This window comes from Hypomesus nipponensis, chromosome 20, assembly GCF_054491055.1.
Source record: "Hypomesus nipponensis isolate SF chromosome 20, ASM5449105v1, whole genome shotgun sequence".
Taxonomy (NCBI): domain Eukaryota; kingdom Metazoa; phylum Chordata; class Actinopteri; order Osmeriformes; family Osmeridae; genus Hypomesus; species Hypomesus nipponensis.
The window spans coordinates 6,552,764-6,573,575 of record NC_140380.1 but is presented as its reverse complement, the minus strand read 5'-3'; the positions used below and the strand labels follow the sequence as shown (position 1 = coordinate 6,573,575).

General features: G+C 46.8%; 1 protein-coding gene across 3 annotated transcripts; it reads right to left on the bottom strand.

Moving 5' to 3' along the window:
• Nucleotides 1–1,577: 1,577 nt before the first annotated feature.
• Nucleotides 1,578–19,029, bottom strand: yipf5 (Yip1 domain family, member 5). Of its 3 annotated transcripts, XR_014734628.1 has the most exons (7): nt 18,924–19,029; nt 18,243–18,353; nt 17,878–18,050; nt 17,195–17,340; nt 16,003–16,184; nt 14,987–15,858; nt 1,578–2,306 (listed from the first exon to the last, which is right to left on the bottom strand). XR_014734628.1 is itself a non-coding variant. In XM_084684339.1 (6 exons), the coding sequence occupies exons 2-6, from the start codon at nt 18,341–18,343 to the stop codon at nt 15,696–15,698; spliced, it is 765 nt and encodes a 254-aa protein (XP_084540465.1). In that variant the 5' UTR covers nt 18,344–18,353; nt 18,924–19,029; the 3' UTR covers nt 13,844–15,695. The 3 variants fall into 3 exon arrangements, 2 of the variants coding, with proteins under 2 accessions (XP_084540465.1, XP_084540466.1); XM_084684339.1 differs by lacking the exon at nt 1,578–2,306 and having other exon boundaries at nt 13,844–15,858; XM_084684340.1 differs by lacking the exons at nt 1,578–2,306; nt 18,924–19,029 and adding an exon at nt 18,844–18,875 and having other exon boundaries at nt 13,844–15,858.
• Between the last annotated feature and the right edge of the window lie 1,783 nt (nt 19,030–20,812).

Here is a 20,812-nt window from a genome sequence, read left to right as displayed (position 1 = left end):
TAGAAAAGAAGATGTGGGAGGGGAAAGAGTTGAGGTGGCAGGCAAGGCAAGGGGCTCCATGCAAACCAGCCGATTAGGAGGGGCAGCGTGTGTCCTGAACATGTGGATGATTCATTAGCACACAGCCCAGCTTGATGGAGGCTGGAACATGCCTGTCTCCCATGGGCAACGGGGAACACCACACTGTTCTCAGCTCGAGAACACATTGTCTGTGCAAGTCACTGTGGATCCTCCAGTTTACCCTAGTGTAGTTATGGTTTCAAGGAATATAATGCTAGATCCAATATAATGCTACGGCAGCAACACCGTACAACAATAATCAGCATTCTCCCCTGATTTACATTATAATGTATGATTGTTTACCTTTTACCATTGTCTTCCATTGTTATTTAGTTGACAATCAATATGGTGTGCATTAAAACATTTCTGTATTGACTCTTGACTGTACTAATGCACAAATCCCCAACTTCCTTGGTTCTCGCGACACCCACCCCACCGTTGCCACCTTATGTAACCCACTCGGTTTTAGACATCAGGCAATAATGACATCATATGACAGTCAAACTCCTTCACTGTCCTCATGTTGAGGCATCGCTGGAATAGACGGCTCCACTCTAAAGAGGTCGTATGACCTGATGATTGCTCACGTGGTCCTGTCTGTCAGGGACCAGCAGCATGGAGTGGCCCCCTGATTTAACATGAGCAGGGGCGAAGGCGACGTGGTGGGACCTTTGATTTCACTATTCAGTTGCCTCGGATTCCGTGAAGGAGATTGTGGACACAGGTAGGCGATACGCCCTCAGACGTAGCCCTCATGAATAAGATGGCGATTTGTTTCCCCTTGAACAGCAGCAGCCATCTACTGAGAAGGGAGGGTGTTCTCTCCAAAAGCATCCCAGGAACTTCGCTGACCCAAATGATCAGGTCGCCCGCTTATAGCGCAACAGAGAGAGATTCAAGAGCTGCTATTTATACGGAATGATTTATTGCACTTCAGTTCATAAGCTTCTCTTCCCAGGTTTTTGTGATCATAATTATATTTTTCTATTTGGATAAATGTATGAAGTTGTTCTTTTTTAGACACTCAGTTTGAGTAAATATCAATAAGGCTTGTTTGGACCCCCGACATTAACAGCCATTGACATGGTATAAATTTGTTTAACAGTACAATGAAATTGGAAGAAAACTTTTCAAATCTGTTCATACATTTTTACAGATTCAAACTAACTATAGGCTTCCTACCAGGCTTGGATTTATGCTTTGCATTGAAGTCAATTTCAGTACCCTGATCATATTACTGTCCTGGTTACAAGCTGCCAGTAGATTGCCCTTAAGTCATGTATTTATATTTTACCCTGTCCAAATGTCACAGATTGCGTGTGTGTGTGTGTGTGTTTGACAGCATGGCTCAGCAATTTGCACACTATGCACAGTTTGAGATAGCATTACATAGCATAAAATAGTTATTCCCCCCCCCAAAAATCATTTAAATGGTTCAAATATGGTCAATAACACAGATGTACTTTTATCTTTTTATATGCCGTACTTTTAATTTAAGGTAGTTATAATATGTGGTTTGACAATTCTGGTGAAAAAAAACGTCTTGAAACAGATAATTATGAAGAAAAAAAAATAGTATTACTTGTGCAATAAGATTAACCTTAAACTTAAGTACTATATTGTAAAATAATGCAACCAAAATAATGCAAAAAATAATGCAAAATGATGCAAATTGTGTCACTAAACAATAAGTACAACATAAAATATTTAATTATTGTCATTTAAACAGTCGTTTTACAGCAAACCTAAATGATAGGAAGCCCACACACCTTTGAGGAAGTAAAATAATTTTCTGTGATGTTCACTTCACAGCTAAATATGTTGAATATGTGTTGACCATACTGTATTGTGTTTGGAATGTGTTTTTTGATATAGGAAGTGGTCGGCCTACTACCGTTTACTATGGTTATTTACTGGATTTACAATGCAATAAATACAATCAAAACCTTTAGCAGTGCTGCACCTCCCTTCAACTCAAAACTCATCTTCAACCAAACAATGTTGAAAAAAACACATTTTGGATTTGAATATGACTACCAAAATCTAAATCTATCCTGCCACCCTGATCAATATTTTCTACTGTAGTACTCACTATCTTACTGTATAATCACTTGCTTTGCATCGTACACTGCTGCACAATTCTACTTACGTTTCTTTCTGGTACATGTATCTAGGACTCTTCCTGTCTGGTGTTAAAACACCTCCTTCTTGCTAGGCACGAAGCACTGTAGAGATGCCAAGTGGTACTTGCAGAGAGGAAGGTGGGACACAGATATACACAAACAGAGAGAGAGAGAAAGAGAGTGAGATATGCACAGTAGGGTTTAGGAAATATGGCAGTAATGTCTGTAATGTTTGATGATGGCAGTAATTAAGTGGATGTGGTTGTGGTAAAAGAGAGAGATTGGTTGCAGCCAGTGACACAAAGAAAGTTCAGACATTTACTGTAACTGTTCAGTGATTAATTTATGCCTATGCTATTTCAATTTACTGTAAGTAAATAAGTATGGTTTTGTACATTTACTTTAAGTTGCAATGTATTTTCTGTGGCTTTTTAGTAGAAACTGGTAGATTTGGTTTGTGTGTTCAAAAGTAACTTGAGACTTGATTGTCTTTAAGATAATAGCACAGAAACAGTTGAGGCAATGCCAAAGTTGCTTGGGTAATATGAACCAACAACTCTATCAAAAGTTATTTCAGTAGAGATGGTAAGCTCCTTTGCTTTGACAGAGGGTTTCCGGTTGTTTAACCACAACCAGGTCTCATTCTGTTTTGATACCCGTGCTGCCAATCAGGCTTAGTTCAGCCATTGGTGCAACAACTAGCCTGATAATACAACTGGCCGAAATCCCCTTACAGCCACAGAAGCTAAAGGCTGTTCAACAGGAGCTTGATCAGGCGGACTCACAAGATCCTGCTTTCAAACTTCCAGGGGTGAGAGGTCAATTGTTTTTCGTGTAAAGAGAGGGAGGGTAAACGCCTTGAACGAAACCAGTTGTACACGTTTAACTCTGCTAAGACATACACAGCATGCGGGAGTGTGTTCTACAGCCTAATCAAAACATTGACTTATGGGTTGCGGAGTCGATCGGCAGTTTTTTTTTCTCCCCCTCAGGTAAGGGTATAGCTGCGGATACAGCCGTGGAGACGGTTGTTTCGTGATTCAAACTGCCGAGCTGATCAGGCTGTGCTCAACGAGACGAGTGCCCAGAACAACAAATGTGAACGCAAATGTCACCGACAACACTGTACGTTGTTTTCTCGAAGGGTCAGGTAGCTCAGCAGTGTCGTCCATTCTTTCGGGAGAGACTGCAGGTGAATCTGGTTAGTGCGCGAAAGCAGGACTGGGAGACCAACGGGTTTAACCCTTGTGTTCTCTTCGGGTCATTCTGACCCATCAGTCATTGTGACCCACCGTCGTTTGCAACAACTTTACCGCATACAAAAACAAAATGAAGCATTTTCTTTTAACCGTTGGGCTGTCTCAGACCCTCCACATTGCGAAGGTTAAAAGAAAATGATTTTTATTTGCTTTTGTATTGGGTCAAATTGGATAAACACAACGATGGTTCGTTATGAACCTTTTGGTCATGTGACCCGAAGGCAGCACAAGGGTTAAGGAAATCTCGAGACAGACCAGTGGCTCCATGTCTGGGGTAGAACCTCACTTCCTGTCCCCCTGATGCATGGAACATTCCTGACACTAGTTGTCTTTCTTTCAGATTGGTCATTCTCTGAAATGCTTTTTTCCCCGCCATAAAAAGGCAGCCATGTCACTCAAAGTGACAGCGATGGCTGAGAATGATCCGTCTGTGTCAGAGGAAAGACCTGGAAACCTGTCTTGCCGGGGAGGAAATCAATACTCCAGCGTACAGAATGAAGGCACTTAGCGTCGGTCCCTGAAGGCCTAAACATTGGGTTCATCTCCAATAGGTACATGCATGGAAATAGGCTTGCTCTCGCAGTGAACTCAGTGAAGGGGTCTGACTTGAGCGAGATATTGTCCTCATGGGGCTGGACAGGAAAAGTACGTACTGTAAAAGCGCTGGTCAGAGCATGCCAATCCTAGTTTGGTTTACTGTAATCAAAGTCTCGGAATGGAGGTACAACTGCACACTGAGACACAATGTCATTTTGCACGACCGGGAATCGAACCAACAACCTTCTGATTAATAGTCCAGTTACTGTAGACCACACGTACTGTAAACATCTTACGGTGTGCCTGGGACAGGCTCGTTTTTGGACATGTGTAACATTGGTTTCCCTTGCTTACCGAAATCTCTGCGAATGACAAACATGACAACATATGAGGTCGGGTGTATTTCAAGTCTGGTGAGCTGAGAAGTCCATTTCATTGGAATTGCATGCAGCACAGCCTCGTGGTGGGGACTGGGAAAGATTTCGTATATGAACAAGACACAACAGGACTCTTCCGGTGAAAGTGGGCCCAGGTGTTGCTGGGGTACAAGGTCAATACTCCACGGAGTGTGTTTGCAGCTTAACAGGGCTACTGGAAGATAGCACAGCAGACTCCACGGGAACTACACACTTCACAATATGTCTCCTGTTTGTCAATCAGATCAATCAGCCTGAATCATTTTGATGCAAAATGTGTGATCCGTGAAGGAGCCTACAGTGCAATTCCAGCTCTGCAGAATATTAAACTGGTACATACTGTTGTGTGATGAGACACTTTACACTTCAATTTACACAGCTATTGGGAGCACTAAACTACAGTGTGACAATTATCAAATCTTTTTCGGACAAATAGCTTTACAAATCCCACTGAATCAATGGAAATTCGGCAGCCCAACCTTCATCCATTTAACCCCTCAACCTTTCTTTCTTCAATCCTAGCCCCCTCCCGCTAAACCCATAATTTACAAATCTCAAATCAGTGTCTCTCCTTCCTCTGAATGTCAAACGTTGTTGGTTGTAGTCCTTATAGTATCTTGTCTAAAGCTACATATTATATCATAGTTATTTCCCTCCAAGTTAGGGATGACACCATTATGCCAAAGGCATTTGACTTGCAACTAACATTTTTGAGGCCAGGCAAACACGTCCACACAGACAAAAATATTTTGAAGACGAGCAAAAAAAAAAGATCTGGCAAGGCTGCACACTGTATTGGCCTAGATCTATTGGCCCAGATTATAAACCAGTAACTATTTATCTAGAGATTTTTTAAAACATTTGGTAAAATGACGTGTTGGTCGGATGGAGGAAATTGGGTTGAGGATAAACAAACCAGCCTTGTCTAGTATGCAGATGACTAATCATGACATGGTTTTCATTATCCTGCAGATGGGTAAGAGTCAGTTACCTTGCCCTGAAGAGAGGGTGTGTGAGTTTGTGCCAGTGTGCAGATTTGTGTGCATGAGTGTATTCTTAGTTTCTGTGTGTGTGTAAGTGTGTTTCTTTGTGTGTGTGTGTGTGTGTGTGTGCATGTGAGTAAGGGTGTAGGGCCCCAAGGCCAGAGTGACAAGTCTGTGATGGGATTGTTTGTTCATGTTTACCAAGAAATCTGTGGGGAAGGGAGGAGGGGGGAAAGGGAGGAGGGGGGAAAGGGAGGAGGGGGGAAAGGGAGGAGGGGGGAAAGGGAGGAGGGGGGAAAGGGAGGAGGGGGGAAAGGGAGGAGGGGGAAAGGGAGGAGGGGGAAAGGGAGGAGGGGGGAAGGGAGGAGGGGGGAAGGGAGGAGGGGGGAAAGGGAGGAGGGGGAAAGGGAGGAGGGGGGAAAGGGAGGAGGGGGAAAGGGAGGAGGGGGAAAGGGAGGAGGGGGAAAGGGAGGAGGGGGAAAGGGAGAAAGCCCCATTAGTGCAGTTGCTATATGGAAACTGAAAAGAAAAAGCTTGCAAAAGCTTCTGAAACAAACTTTTATTTTGGAAGGAAGTCCACGCCTGGCAAACAGACAGTGCCATCAATCCAGAAGTATTCTGCCCACCCACATGTAAGTTTAGTGACATTGAGAAGTTCTCCAAAAAACAGACTTTTATTACCTAGGTAATTGGCGCAGTAATAAGATGCTTGTTTATTTGTTGAAGCAATTTGACAGGGGTATTAGAAGCTATTAAGAAGAAAGGGCTTTTAATCAGTGTATTAGAATGCATTGTGAGATGTGTTCTCTTGCTATCTCTCTGTTGGACACAGCTGCTACTAGGTTGAGTTAAAATCAACAATTTGATCTCATTTACAGCAAGCCTCTGCCCTACTGTTAGACAGACAGTCGCCGCTAATACAAGACTCAGCCAAATATTAACAAGGGTAAGGTGAAACGGTGAGAGGCTAAGTGACAGAGCTCATTATGAAAACCTACTGTGTGGAAGCTAACGTCCCACTAGCGCGCTGTGAAGTCTTGGGCTGGGCAGCTTATTTCCTGGCTGCAATTGATCTGGCAGATCCGACGGTCACAGAAACAGGTGTCAGGGTCGTAGGCAGGAGATTAACGCCTGGATTCGCTATGGCAGCACTCGGTTCCTGATCTATATTCACTCATGAGCAACAGCCCTGAGACGGAGCAATGATGGCTAGAGTCCACTGCTACCGCCACAACAGCTCGCTCAGCGCACAATTCAACCCATACAATGGAAAATGATGTTATGTGTGTACACTACATTTAGTCATTTAGCAGATGCTCTTATCCAGAGCGACTTACAGTAAGTACAGGGACATTCTCCCAGAGGCAAGTAGGGTGAAGTGCCTTGCTCAAGGACACAACGTCATTTGTCACGGCCGGGAATCGAACCAACAACCTTCTGATTAATAGCCCGACTCCCTAACCACTCAGCCATCTAACCCAGGTTGCAGTGGTTATAATTCATGTAACCAGTGGTTGGTAGATTATAGCTTTTTGGCCGACTCCAGACAACAGGAAAGTGTCTAATTCACCTACAAGGGACGTGTGCGTGTCTGTTTCACTAATGTTGTGAAAATAATCTCTATTGTCAGCTCCTATCAAGCACATAAACACATACTGCATATAAAGGAAGGAAAGGAATAATGGCCATTGTGTACTTTGTATACTATAAATACCTGAGTGGGACAGAAATGTTTCCCCAAGCCCAAGAGACACCGCTAAAACACATTGACGTATTTTCCCCTTCTTTCAATCTGGTGTGTGCATATTCTGTTTATACATGAGCAGGGCAAGAGTAGTGTTGTTCACGTCATCTCAGTCAAGAACCCCACTTATGGTGCGTGCGACAGAGGCATCAGAGGTCCAGTTCATGTGACACACAGGAGTAACACGACTCTCGGGGCGGTAACCCTGGTATCACCCATTGGGCCTGAGGCTGAGGGCAGAGAACACGAGAGGCAGAGGCCGGGTGCAACGGAGGCAGCAGAACCTCTGGGTGTGGTCAGCGGAGGCCTGGCGAGGAGAGCAGTCGAGGCTAGGGGAAAAGCGTTTGTCTGTGGGTGTGTCTCTCTACGTCTCAGCGAGTCACACACACCACATGATGTGTCTACTGTATGTGTGTGTGTGTGTGTGTGTGAGTACGGTGGTTGTTTCACCTTCTCGGACCCCCAAAGAAATCCACGATGTTTAACATTTGAAGTGTGACGAGCTCTATTTTGAGTATGAAGCCATTTCTTTATGCGGTCCGGCCTATTTCGCTCCGGTGGGTTGGTTAACAGTACACTACTCTGAGTGTGTGAGTGTCACGGTGCTCCTGTAACTATCACAGCAGTGAGAGCACAACGATCCAATTAGGTCTTAAACGGCGCGTTGCGTATGCATGGTTGAAAACAGAGAGGCCCAGTCTGGCAGCGACGCGACACAGATCACTGCAGGGGAGAGAGAAAAAAACCCGGCGAGTAAGGAAAGAAAGGTTCCAGTCACAAATACCGTGCACAAGCTCAGCGAGGAGCGACGTCGAGTGCCCCCAGGGGCTATGGAAAGATAGTTGTAGATCTCACCGATGTTCTTCATGTCAATGGTTGTTTTGTGTTGCCGTGCCTTTCAAGCCATCTTGCCAAAGCGACAATCTTTGCTCTTTCAGGAACTAAATAAAATGTGAGCACTGAATACCACTTTAGGGAAGGTATACATTTCATTTGTTTGTCAAACTTGTTTATCATTATCGTGTTCAGATACTGTCAAATTTCTGGCCTTTATGATGTCAACATGTATTGTTTGTAGTTAAAGTCACCATGGATTGTGTCTATAATTAGGCCAAATTAATGACATCTGTTTACCAGGACTTGTGAAGAGATATTATGTCCCGATGACGCCAGCATCAGCACAATACTGTGCACAAGGGCTAGTGACCTTGCTTCTGCATGAGCACCCCACAACAGCCCTGACAGCTGCACAAGCAAGGCGGATGGATTTCCGAGCGTGCTCGCGTCAATATGTGTATGTGTGCGTCGGGGTTCATTTCAATTCTTTCTGGGCTGATTCTTGTCTGTCTTGTTCTGGAGTTGAAGTCTGGTTCTGGTTTCAACCCTCGTTTCTGTGGGTGTACGGGCGGGGGGGAATCATTCCCCCAAGTGTGGCCACCCAGCCTTATGTGAGAACATACTTCAGTGACGTTCGGCAAGCATCAACTCAGCCAACCATCAAGGGGACAGACAAGCAGATGTATGTCGGGAATAAAGGGGAGACTTAGGAACACCCTGTTGCACATCCAACCAGTCCACGCCCATTCATTTACCCATCTGGTATGGGGGTAGTGGCTACACAGCCCCAGAAGGGTTAAAGGGAAAAGGAGGACCTATCCAACACCAAGTGATGGGGTGAGCTTGGCTAGTAGGTGTATACCTCTTTGTGTGTGTGTGTGTGTGTGTGAGTGTGTGTGTGGGGCCAGCCACGGTTGGCAACCATGTGTGTTGAATGGCCGCTCATTAAATAATGTACTGTAGAGGCATGGGTTTAGCCGAGGCTCTTGTCAGAACGGGTTATCCACGCGACTGCACGCGTGTGCATCCCGCCCCTATACTACCTCTCCCAGACGTCAACACACTGCGCATTACTTCCAGGTTGCTGGAGGGAAGGAAAGGGGGAGGGGTCTCGGGGCTTCCGCCGCTTTAACTGCGGTGACTCTTGAAATAATCATGACCTTATCCCCACTTCACTGAACACGCCGCAGCGGAAACGGATCGACGGGGGGAAATATGGCGGAGGCCAAACAAGTGTTTGTTGTCAGTCTGAAGGGGCCGGCGCGTCCGCTCCGCGGTGACGAGAGATGTTTGGGTTGCAATGGCATCGAGGGAGTCCAAATCCACAGTTGGATTGGAGTCGAATGAATCAAAGATCAAGTGGGTATATGTGTGGATTAGGATTTGTAGAGTGAGCCCCCGAACTTGTGTACTGTAGCTATGTAGCGAATGATGAATATCAAATTCTTCATTTGCTCACTTATCCATGGCTCCCTCCAGCCATGTCGTTGAAAAGAACGGGATGTGTGAATTCGACGTTCCTCACATACATCGACATGCTATCATGAACACTTTAACACACCCAGATTCAAAGTTAAGTCACTGAAGCGGACAAACAGCATGTCATTAACGTTAACGTTACTGCAAAAAAAAATATATATATATTTCTGCGAATCGCAGAACACTTGATGTTCGTTGTGGCGTGAATAGGCTTGCTCATCCCAGGAATATAATCTACAATCCAATGAAGGAAGGACGTGAAACATACTCGAGTCCCGGTACGTCAAGCTTATTTTCATGTTGCCAAGTCCCTAAAACCAAGTAGCATGATTGCTAAAACAAAAGAACTATGGCCTCAAACTCAAATCAATCTGGTTCTGAAAGATATCATTGGACAGTGTTTTGACCATTGGAACTGGTCAAATGGATACTCTCCTCTCCTGTCAAGTAACCCACATCCAGTGAGCCCTCATCCAGCTTACCACCATTAGTCACACTTTTTAGGGATGCAATACTTACTGTATAATAATGTACCACTAATTCTTACTAATGTAAGAAATGTCATAAAGATGCCTCTGAATTGGTTTGCTGTATGGCAGACTCCAGAACAGTCAGGTTACATTAAATGAACTAGAAATCTTCCGTGGACAATTCAACGACATCAATGTCTGAGTGTGAATGTTCAACTGGCAGTTCTCCGACCGTCCAACGGACCGCAAGTCATTGAGCGTGGAGTAGATGACCTCGTTACCGAGCAGAGTGCTGCAGTCATGGCCTCGCGCCTACATTAGCTTTATAAACGCTGGCCTGATGAAGTCGCGAGGCGCATGCGGCCTTCCAAATGATTCTCCCGCTCATGAGACCGTAACAGGTTCAGCTATTCATGTTCCATCGCATGCATTCCTCGTTGAATACATCATGGCGACGTCATGAATAAATGCATGCACTCTGCGACGCGTGTGTGTCAAAGTGTGTGTGTCCGGTAGGGAGAAGGGGACTCGGCTAGCTTCCACACACACACACACACACACACAAAAGGACCCACCAGTCTGTCTTCACACCTGCGAATCACAAGGCGAGGTCTGACAAACCATCACCCAGTCAACCCTCCCATCAGAACTTCTGACAACCCTCCCTAGGAGCCCTGGTTGGTGCTGGGATCTGGTTCATCGAGTTCCAAATTGACCGAGGGGTCCATGCAACGCAGCCGCCAATTAGCTTAATGAAGTGCAGAAGCAGCAGTCACTCAGTGCTCAAGTTTAACAGTTGCCGAGTGAATATTCATGTGCTGTCGGGGGCTTAGAGAGATGCACAAGTCCACGCGCGTCTGAATACCAATGGGCGCATTTGCACCCGGCGCTCCTCGTTCCCCTGGGCAAAGGCGCGCACTCTCGTTTGACTGATTTTGCACATCGTGGATGGAAACGCTTCTCGCGGACGCGACATCTGTTTTTCGCGGACAAGCAAAAGGATTTTGACTTTGGTTCGCGCTGCCTTTATTGTGAAAAGGTATCAAATGAAACAGCCCTATTTCTGCTTCTTTGCTTTTAGGGCACCCTCGGACTATACTCTGTAAGGCGGTTGGGGTCAAGGGATAGATACTTGGGATTGTCTTACCAAGGTATCTGGCAAGCGTTTAGCCTTCTGCCAGGGGAAACTTGTATCTCTTCATCACGTCTTCCATACATCAGGCCAGTATAAGGAGCATGATGGACCTTTCACAACTGATGAACTGTGCCAGTTTGAAAAGAGACAGTGTGTGTGACCTTCCACGACAGCAAAAGCAACTCGCGCGCTCACACACACGTCTCCCGAGTCCCATGTGACTCGGTAAATGTGTCATCTGAACAGTGACTAACAGAATCAGTCAAGGACAGGTCATATATTGGCCTCCAACTGAAGGAAAGATATGTGGTTGAAGGAGGGGGGCACCTTGTAACTCCGGCGTCAGAGGGAATGTCTGATGAAGCAGAGGACAGAGGAAACATGATCTCCAATTCTCCCCCCAAAATTGTTTTCTAAACCCATTCTAAATGTACATTTACATTTAGTAGACGCTCTTATCCAGAGCGACTTACAGTAAGTACAGGGACATTCCCCCCGAGGCAAGTAGGGTGAAGTGCCTTGCCCAAGGAGTTAACGTCAATTGGCACAGCCGGGAATCGAACTGGCAACCTTCTGATTACTAGCCCGATTCCCTAACCACTCAGCCATCTGACTCAATGTAGATGGGTTTCACTATGCAATCTGCCGTAGTCATATTCTACATCTGCCATCCTCAAAGGACCTGGGGGCCAAATACTATTCCCCAACTGCCATTGGCACTGACATCAATGGGTTGCGCCAACCAAAATACAAACCGCAGCCACCTGTTACTCCCGCTGACGAGAAAATTGGACACATTCTTTCAAGTCCAATCTCAAGCCTTTATGACGAGTCACATATCTTACTGTGCTCATAAACGAACCGTTTGAGTGTAGGGCTCCTAAGAGACCTCTGGTAGAAGAGTCTCCCAGGGTTTCCAGCGTTTCCCTCCGTCGTTCGCCACGGCGGGGAGAACGCGTCAACAAAACCCTGCAAGCTGCCCAGATGGATGGGGTATTATACAACGCTTAGATAGCGTGGCCTACATTCTCCCCTCAGCCAGCGAGGAGTGGAATGTCACATCGACAGGGCCATTCACGTCTCGACGCTGACATCTAGTGGTACACTTACAACCCAGTAAGGTTTAAGAAGACTTGCTTAAAATCTTTTTTTTTTTTTTTTTACTACTACAGAGCCTGAACGACAAAAAACTCTCAAAATCACATCTGACTATGATATTGTGTATTATTAAGACCGTGCCATGTGGCAATCGTTCGTTGGATGTTTGCACGAGCTTGTACACAATGTTTCTTACGCTATCGTGACCCGAAACAACTCAGCGACGCAAAGTGAAACTCGATTACTCGGCAACAACAGAGGAGCACGACCTTGGACTCCTGCCCTGGTCCTCTTGGCTCCTGGTCCGGGCACGCCCTGGTTCACAGGGCTGAGCGTGGGGGCCCAGAGGCCCGGCCTGGTCCATGAGGAGGTGGGTCAAGACTTAGGGTCTGGCAGGGAGGGGGGAGTCGGGGACCTGGAGGTGAGGGCTCGGGGGCCCGAGGAGGGCTGCCCAGGGCAACTCAAGAGGGCTGCGAAGGGGAGAAGAGAACGTGGGGGTCCTGAGTAGATCCAGATGTTAGGATCTCTCAACCCACTCAGAACAGGCCCGAGTCAAATATGTAAGGGATGTGGGTTTGGGAGGGTATCACGTGACAACAGAATGTTTTCTCTTTACTACCCCCCCCCCCCCCCCCCACACACACAACTTTCCGCCTTCTCTATGTGAGCGAGGGATGCTGTGAGCCACACTTCCTAAACATTACTACACCCAACCGGGAGCATGTTGTTGCAGCGATAAATTACACGACAGGGTTACTGCTACATACTAACTGCACACGTGACAGCCGGCTGCATTTCCTGTCTAATGTCTTGAAATTCGAAACCTCTCAAAAGGGACAATTGAGACCGGATTACAAACGCATTGTGTTTTCAGTTCCGACGCCCAAAGCTCGTCTATTGGTCATCTGACGTCAGTTCGCTTACACTCAACAAAATGGAGGATTATTTATTGGGACGTGATGGTCGAAGCCACCCCAGTGAAGCTCCACTGATGTGGACCGAAGGCCTGCCTGCCTGCCTGCCTGCTTGCCTGTCTACAGTCTGTCTGTACAGTCTGCCTGCCTGCCTGTCTGTCTACAGTCTGCCTGCCTGCCTGCCTGCTTGCCTGTCTACAGTCTGTCTGTACAGTCTGCCTGCCTGCCTGTCTGTCTACAGTCTGCCTGCCTGCTTGCCTGTCTACAGTCTGTCTGTACAGTCTGCCTGCCTGCCTGTCTGTCTACAGTCTGCCTGCCTGCTTGCCTGTCTACAGTCTGTCTGTACAGTCTGCCTGCCTGCCTGTCTGTCTACAGTCTGCCTGCCTGTCTAAAGTCTGTCTGTCTACAGTCTGCCTGCCTGCCTGTCTGTCTACAGTCTGTCTGTCTACAGTCTGCCTGAATGCCTGTCTGTCTGTCTACAGTCTGTCTACAGTCTGCCTGCCTGCCTGTCTACAGTCTGCCTGCCTGCCTGTTTGTCTGCCTGTCTACAGTCTGTCTGCCTGCCTGCCTGTCTACAGTCTGTCTGTCTGTCTGCAGTTACTGTCATCTTCCTTATAGGCCCCACGAGCCGTCTGCCCCACTTTCCGAATTAGGATCAGACCTAGGATATGCCATCTGGATTCATTACAGCTGAGCATCTGTGCTTATTAACTGTTGTTTGTAAAAGTATTTGCGTGGACATGTGAGTATTGGTCAAGTGACTTTCGCAATGACAATCAAACCAGGAGTTACAACATAAACGACCAATACTTTATTTCGATGGAGTGGCCAAGACACCCATCCACAAGCATGCCGACCGGCTTCCGAATCAAGAAATTTCACATGACAGAAAAGAGTTGGACTTATTTCGATGTACAAAACAAATGATACAATTGATATAAATACTTGGCCATCTTAAGGGTACTGTGCCTGCTGTTGTAAGTTGTCTGGAAATGCAAAGTGGTTCCTTAAGGACACGCTGTTGGATTAAAAAAGCACTTCCGCTTTCACATGTTGCATTATTCATGACTCCCAAGAGGGAACATCTGTGTGAGGATGCCTTGTATATACTTTGTTCCGGCGGTCTAGCTAGCACACTAAACCATTGCACAAAGTGAGAGGTCACTGTTATAACCACAAACTCATGTGCTTGTTATTAGAAACCCTTGGTTGACATAACTTGATCATTTCCCCCCCACCCCACCCAAGTTTAAATAAGCAACAAAAACAAATAATCAAGACTTCTGCGAAAATGTCACCCTTTAAGCAAAGCAAGTCTGGATTCATTGCGATCCTGCAATTTCAAGGAACCAATCAATCAAAGTGAGTGCCGTGCCAAAGCTTCTCTCTGTGCACTTCTACCACAGGTGTGGCAAGACTTTAGTGAAACTCAACATTAGTTCGGAAAGACGTCAGACACGGCGTCTGGTTAAAGGTTTCGAGTGAGCAGTGACAAGACCACGACATGTGACAATGGTGATGTTGAGGAAGGCCGTCAAGTCGATTCAAATGCATGAGAAGATGAGGGGGAGGGAAAAGAAAAAAGTGTGTGATTGTGTGTTTACAGCTGTGGCAGCAAGCAGGCACTGTTTACTGACCAACGTTTACAATCACACAAGCTGGTAAACATGTTGCCAGGTAACGGGGACCCGTTAAGACCCTGAGCTAATCTAGAGAAGCCGTGGATTCTGGGAGATGCAGTGCGCTTGCCATTGCCACACATTTCCCAGCTCTTAACGGGTTAATCACATGATGCATCAATCAAAACAGTACTATTATAAGCGGGGGTGGTGGGGGGTCAAATGGAGTGGACGCAATTCCAAGATTAATTAACCCACTTTGTTCCCTTACGCGACAAAAGATAGTGAGACTGTGCTTTCTAGGTTACCCACTTGTTTTCAAGTCTCCAACCTCATATTCAATCTGCTTCTGTTTTTGAAGGTGAGAAACGGTCCCTCGGCGAAACCATTTTTCTCCGAAAGGCCTCGAAGCTCCAACGAATCTCAGGGAGGAAAACAAAAACAAAACGAAACATATAGCAGACAGCACAGAGGACAAGTCGTTTCAACATTGAATAAAGGGGGAGGGGGGGGTGGTTTGAGTGCGCCACGGTTCATGGATGGGCCCTCTGTCTTGGAGAGGGTGACGGGGGGGCAGGGGAGGGATGGGGGGGGGGGGCACTGTTGCGTCGCTGCCGGGTGAAAAAAAGTGGCGCACGGAGCCTCTCTCCTCGTCCGACAGTTTTGGTGGGTTTTGCAGAGGCGGACCGCCCGGCGCGTGGCGTCCGAGTCCGTTCTGTCCGTGGGTCCCGATACTCTACTCCTGCGTCCAACGTGCACGTGTTCACCCCGCCCCCCCGCCCCTCTCCTGACTCATCTGATGGGTGTGGAAGCCAAGCGACGGGCTTGGAGGTCGTTTCAAGCGTCCAACTGGCGTTTTCACACCAAATCCTTTGGCGTCTCAACCCATGGGGAGTGGGAGGGGAGGGGCAGGGGGGGTAAGTGAAGGAGTGCACACTGGGGGAGAGGGCAGCAGGGGCGGGGGTGGATAGTCGAGGCTCGGGACGAGGGGACAGATAGAGGAGAGGGGGCGCGTGACCCTTCAGAAGACGGAGATGAGGGCGAACACGCCATACAGGAGGGCACAGGGGTACGCCACCAGCACCTGCTGGCCGTCCATAGCCAGGGCCGAGATGAAGATCTTGGAGGCGGAGAAACTGCACCAGCCAATGATCGCGGCCGTGATGACGATCCCCATCATGCCTCTGGAGAAAGACAGAAAAAAACACACCCCCGACAACGGTTAATCGAACCCGGGAGAAGGGGGGGGATGAGGGGGGTTGGGGCAGCAGCGACCCCCCCTCGGGGATGACGGGATGGTGAGATGTCACGGGCCGCCGCGTACGTACTGCAAGGAGATGACCACGCCGAAGCTGGACAGGAGGATCATGGGAAGCAGGCAGTAGCCCAGGACGCTGGCGACGCAGCCGAAGGACACCCCGGTCATGCTCATCAGGTTGAGGAGGCAGTACATGCCCAGGCAGCCGATGGCGCTGATACCGTACACGTAGCCAAACTGGATCTTCCCTGTCTTCAGCGCGCCCACACACACACACACACACACACACACAGAGGAAACATCAGCGGATGGCCACTACCGCTCGTTTTACTCCGAACGAGGCGACTGCGGGACTACGTGATATTTTACGGGTCGAGACGACAGCTTGGTGACGCGTTTCGTCGAATACAGCCCCTGTTACGGGATAGGGTTGTTTTATTTGGAGCCGTGGGTAGGTTTGGTTACTTGGGCACTCCAGGGTTTCCTGCAGCACTTTTCAGTTAAGGCGGCCGCGGAAGCAACGCACGCCTGCCGCCTTAACTAGGTCGTCATTTGTTTCCGTTTTTATTGTGATATCTGCCGTTGTCCTGTTTTTGTCCCTTCCATTCCAAACCGTGACTAATGCCAGTCTCCCTACTCTGCAGAAGTCATTGGAGGAAAAACGTTTTGCCCCCCGCCCCCCCCACCACCACCTTAAATGATACATTTTATGGGGGAAACCCTGCACTTACTGTCGATATTCTTGATTTTTTTTGCACTCAATGTATGCACATCTGTCCATCAGTAGAATAAAAGTGTCTGTTCAATGTATAAATATGGACGTGTAGCACTGTGCTTAAGTCTTAAGGATCCAAGATTTTTCACTTAAATAGTGTCACATAGTGCAGAAATAAATAGTGCCTTCTGTATTTGAGCAGCGGAATAAATGTGGCACGTTTGTTTCGTCTATGAATTTCACTGTTTCTTTTTTTTTTGCTTTACTTCTCAAACGTTTTAATCATGCCTTTGGGCCCAGTGCTGAATCCGGACACTACATTTAAATTTAGTCATTTAGCAGACGCTCTTATCCAGAGCGACTTACAGTGAGTACAGGGAAATTCCCCCCGAGGCAAGTAAGGTGAAGTGCCTTGCCCAAGCACACAATGTCATTTGGCACGGCGGGGAATCGATCCGGCAACCTTCTGATTCCTAGCCCGACTCCCTAACCGCTCAGCCACCTGACTACACTTTTCCACGCAGACGACTCAAGAGACGCTAGTTACCAGCAGCAGAGTGGCCCCGAAGGCCAGGCAGAAGACCATGGGGCCGGCCAGGTCCGTCTCATTCATGATGCTGCCGTCGGCCACCTTCAGCGGATGCAGCACGGTCAGCGTCTTCTGCCAGATGTGGTCAAAGTTGATGCCCAGCTCTGCCCGCGGGCAAGGGGGGGGGGGGGGGGACACGGGAAGCCACACGTGAACAAACGGAGATTGAAGTGGAGGAGCCCATTTATAGACTTAAGCAGCTTTGGCCCAGTGAGACAACACATATACACAGGGTTCTCAGGAGGTCATGGATTGGACGCCCTCAATTAAACCAGGGTTAAGCATGGGCCAGAATATCAAAAGCAGAGTCACTAGCCTTAACAGGCAGGACGCTTTTAGAACCTTGGCGTGTCATATCCTTTTTTGCCTTCCCAAAAATCATCAGTAATGTAGCAAGTGTCATAAACCACCGTGTGAATCTTTTTTGAACCAAACCCAGGTTGGACCTAGTAGAAAACTCAATTCACCTAAGCACACTTTTAATTAACCCCATTCAAATGAATGCTTAACGACTTATCCTTAAATATAAAACCATTTCATTGAGGTGACTTGAGGTGCAGAGGTATTAAGAGGCCTATCAAGATTTCTTGAACATTTCTCCCCTAAACACCCACACAGACAGACAACCAGGTGCTCCTTACCCTCCAGAAGAGGTGGTTCGTCCTCAAAGCTGCTGCTGTACATGGACTGTGTGGGGGTGGGGGTGAACGTGGGGGTGGGCTGGTATATCTGGCCCGTGTAAGGCTGTTGCGGCGTCATCACCCCTGCGGCAGCGTAGCCCATGGGCTGGGAATAGTCATACTGGCCATATTGCCTGACAGGACGGAACACGAACAGAAATATCTCACACAAGCACTGAGTCTTTGGAATGTGTACATGCAATTTAGCGCTGGGAGAAGTCAGAGCGAGATGGGATAAGCATTTTTTGGGGTTCTCTGCGGTCCGGATATTTTGTGATGGTTGCGTTTTCGCAGCGAATAAGCTTGTTAGCTGAATTAGCACTTACTTGTTGTAGGGGTCTTCCGAGTTGTTATAGCCATATCCAGCTTGGCCTTGGTCGTCTACACTGTAACTTGACTGGTAGAAGTCGCTGTCAAACGCTGACATTTCTCACCGTCTAAGAAAATAGAATGCTTACTACAGTAGCAGTAACAACACAGTTGGCTCTAACTAGCTTACAACAATTAGCTACAGTTATTATTATTAGCTAGTTTTCAATCTCGCACTACTAGGTACCAAATGTTATCGGCACCCGGCCTTAAGCTTAAGTAACGGTACTGTACTAGCTAGTAGTACAGTATACCAAGCTAACACAGCGGTAGGCTATTAGTTATAGCTCTACAATTATTTAGCCAGCGTCAACTAGACAGAGGTAACTGGCTTGTTCTTGAACTTGTTGGCAATAAAAAAATCACAATAGCTAGTGCTAAAGTTAACGTACTTGTGTATGCTAGCTAGCAAGCAGGCTAATTTGTACAAACATGGGGTCCGGTCGGCGAAGTTATCTAGCGTTAGCTGGCTAGCTGCTGAAGCGCAGATTATGGGAGGGTTAGCTAGCTTGCAAGCTAGCTAGCTAGTTAATAGTAAATGTAACATAATGAACATACGGTTTAAAAATGACACATCAGTTTCGAATTATACATATACAGTTCCATGCAAACTTATCGGGCACCCTGTTAGTTATTACCTGGAATGTAACACAAGTTTACTCTGTACTATGCCAACTCCGTTGCTACGTGTCAAGAGAAAAATAGAACTGTATTTTCCGGAGGGTGCAACGTTGCATACGGGTGGGACAAAGGGACAAGTTGGTATTTTACTTTGCGAAATAAAAATCTAGCTCCCTCCTAAGGAAGTTTATAGAACTGTATTATACATTTGGTTACAAGCGTTTCTAATAAAAACGGTATATTGTTATTCAATAATGTCGAAAATACAGTTTTAAGATGGATATTCATGTATTTTTATACTAATGTTTCCTGTGCCCTGAGGTGTTGGTATCTGTTGTGCCATTATTGCCACTGTTGCATTGTCACTATTGTCGCTATTGTCTCCCTCTTATAGTGCAGTTATGGAACAGTTACAGTTTTTTTCTGAATGGATCGATACTCAAAAAGCAACACATGAATAACGGCATCAAGGCATATGGGTAGGAATACAATCAACTATGGTTTGCCAAAAGACTTTCCCTTGAATGGCAATGACAGACAATACTCAGGGTCAACGTAAAGTGATCAATTGCTCTGTTCAGGGTTGATCCTGAGGGAGGAAAGCGAGCGTGTGATTTGGGAGGAAAGGGAACTTCTGCAGACGGTGGGTGGATACATCTTTGATGATGTGAGACTTGGTGAATGAATGGCCTGGCAGCAGGAGTTTGACAGGAGACGTTATCAGAAAGCAGAAAGATGACAATGTGGAGCCAGAGAAGAAGCAGTTTGAGACGGAGGAATAAAAGGCAGTTGTACTGCGGGCAGCAATATAGGGTCATACGATTGAAATGTGTTGATGACCTTTCTGGATCGAGGTACTATTTAAAGGAAATGATGCATGTACACCACGGAACCACTGGTGTTTATCGCTCTGTTACTATCTTTCCTCTCGAAAACTCTGAGGTGTATTGCTCTCAATCCGATATCCCACCTTCCTAACCAGGAACAACCTACAAGCCTGTGAGCTGAGATGTGGTGACTTTTTGTGCACTATTTAAACGTCGCTTTGGATAAAAGCGCTTGCTTAATGAATAAAAATGTAAAAATGTACACCCATAAGTGGCGCCCAAGCCATTGCAGCGCAATAAAAAATTGAATTAATCAGTTCCTATTAGCTAACTTCTGAAGTGTGGACCAAGACACGGATCACTTCTCTTCAGGGATGGAAGAAATCAATTTGAGACACCCAACACTGATTCATTCGCCAAACACCCCGTGACTAATCTCGACGCTAAAAATGAATCTGTCTACTAATCACTTTGAAACTTTAAGAACACCCTGCTCCTTTATCCACTTAATGAGAGTAAATTGAAAACTGTCAGAGAGACTGAAAGGGAATCTAGGTCAATGCATTGCTATGCAGGAATAATTACCTTCTGCCAAAGTGTGTGCTTTAATCCTGTGTTATTGCCTGCCTCCATGAGTGGATTACAACACCCTTTTTCAGCCATCATCACTCTCCCATTCCCTGCCTGTTCCTTTTTTTCTTTCCACATGCACCAAGGCAATAGATAGACACCTACTGTATAAATAATGACATTTCTCTCTGTGCAAAATCTGTGTGCAATGCGGCAGGAATTGTACATAATTCACCCAGAAAGGGACAGGCCGGCTTTCAATCACAGACTCGAGCTGTGTCCTTTCATCCATTTTTCAGCCGGTCATGGTGTAGCCGCACGGGCGACGAATGAGTCGTCAGTGACCCACGTCAAGCCAGAGGCACTCCACGGGGAGGGGGGGGAGGGGGGGGGGCTTTGACTGCGGACAGTTGCACATTCACAGACCAGTCACGGTGGGTTACAGGCAAAACTATTCCTGTCTCTCTCAGTCTACAGGCTGACGTGACGGGACCGGTGAGAGACAGGCT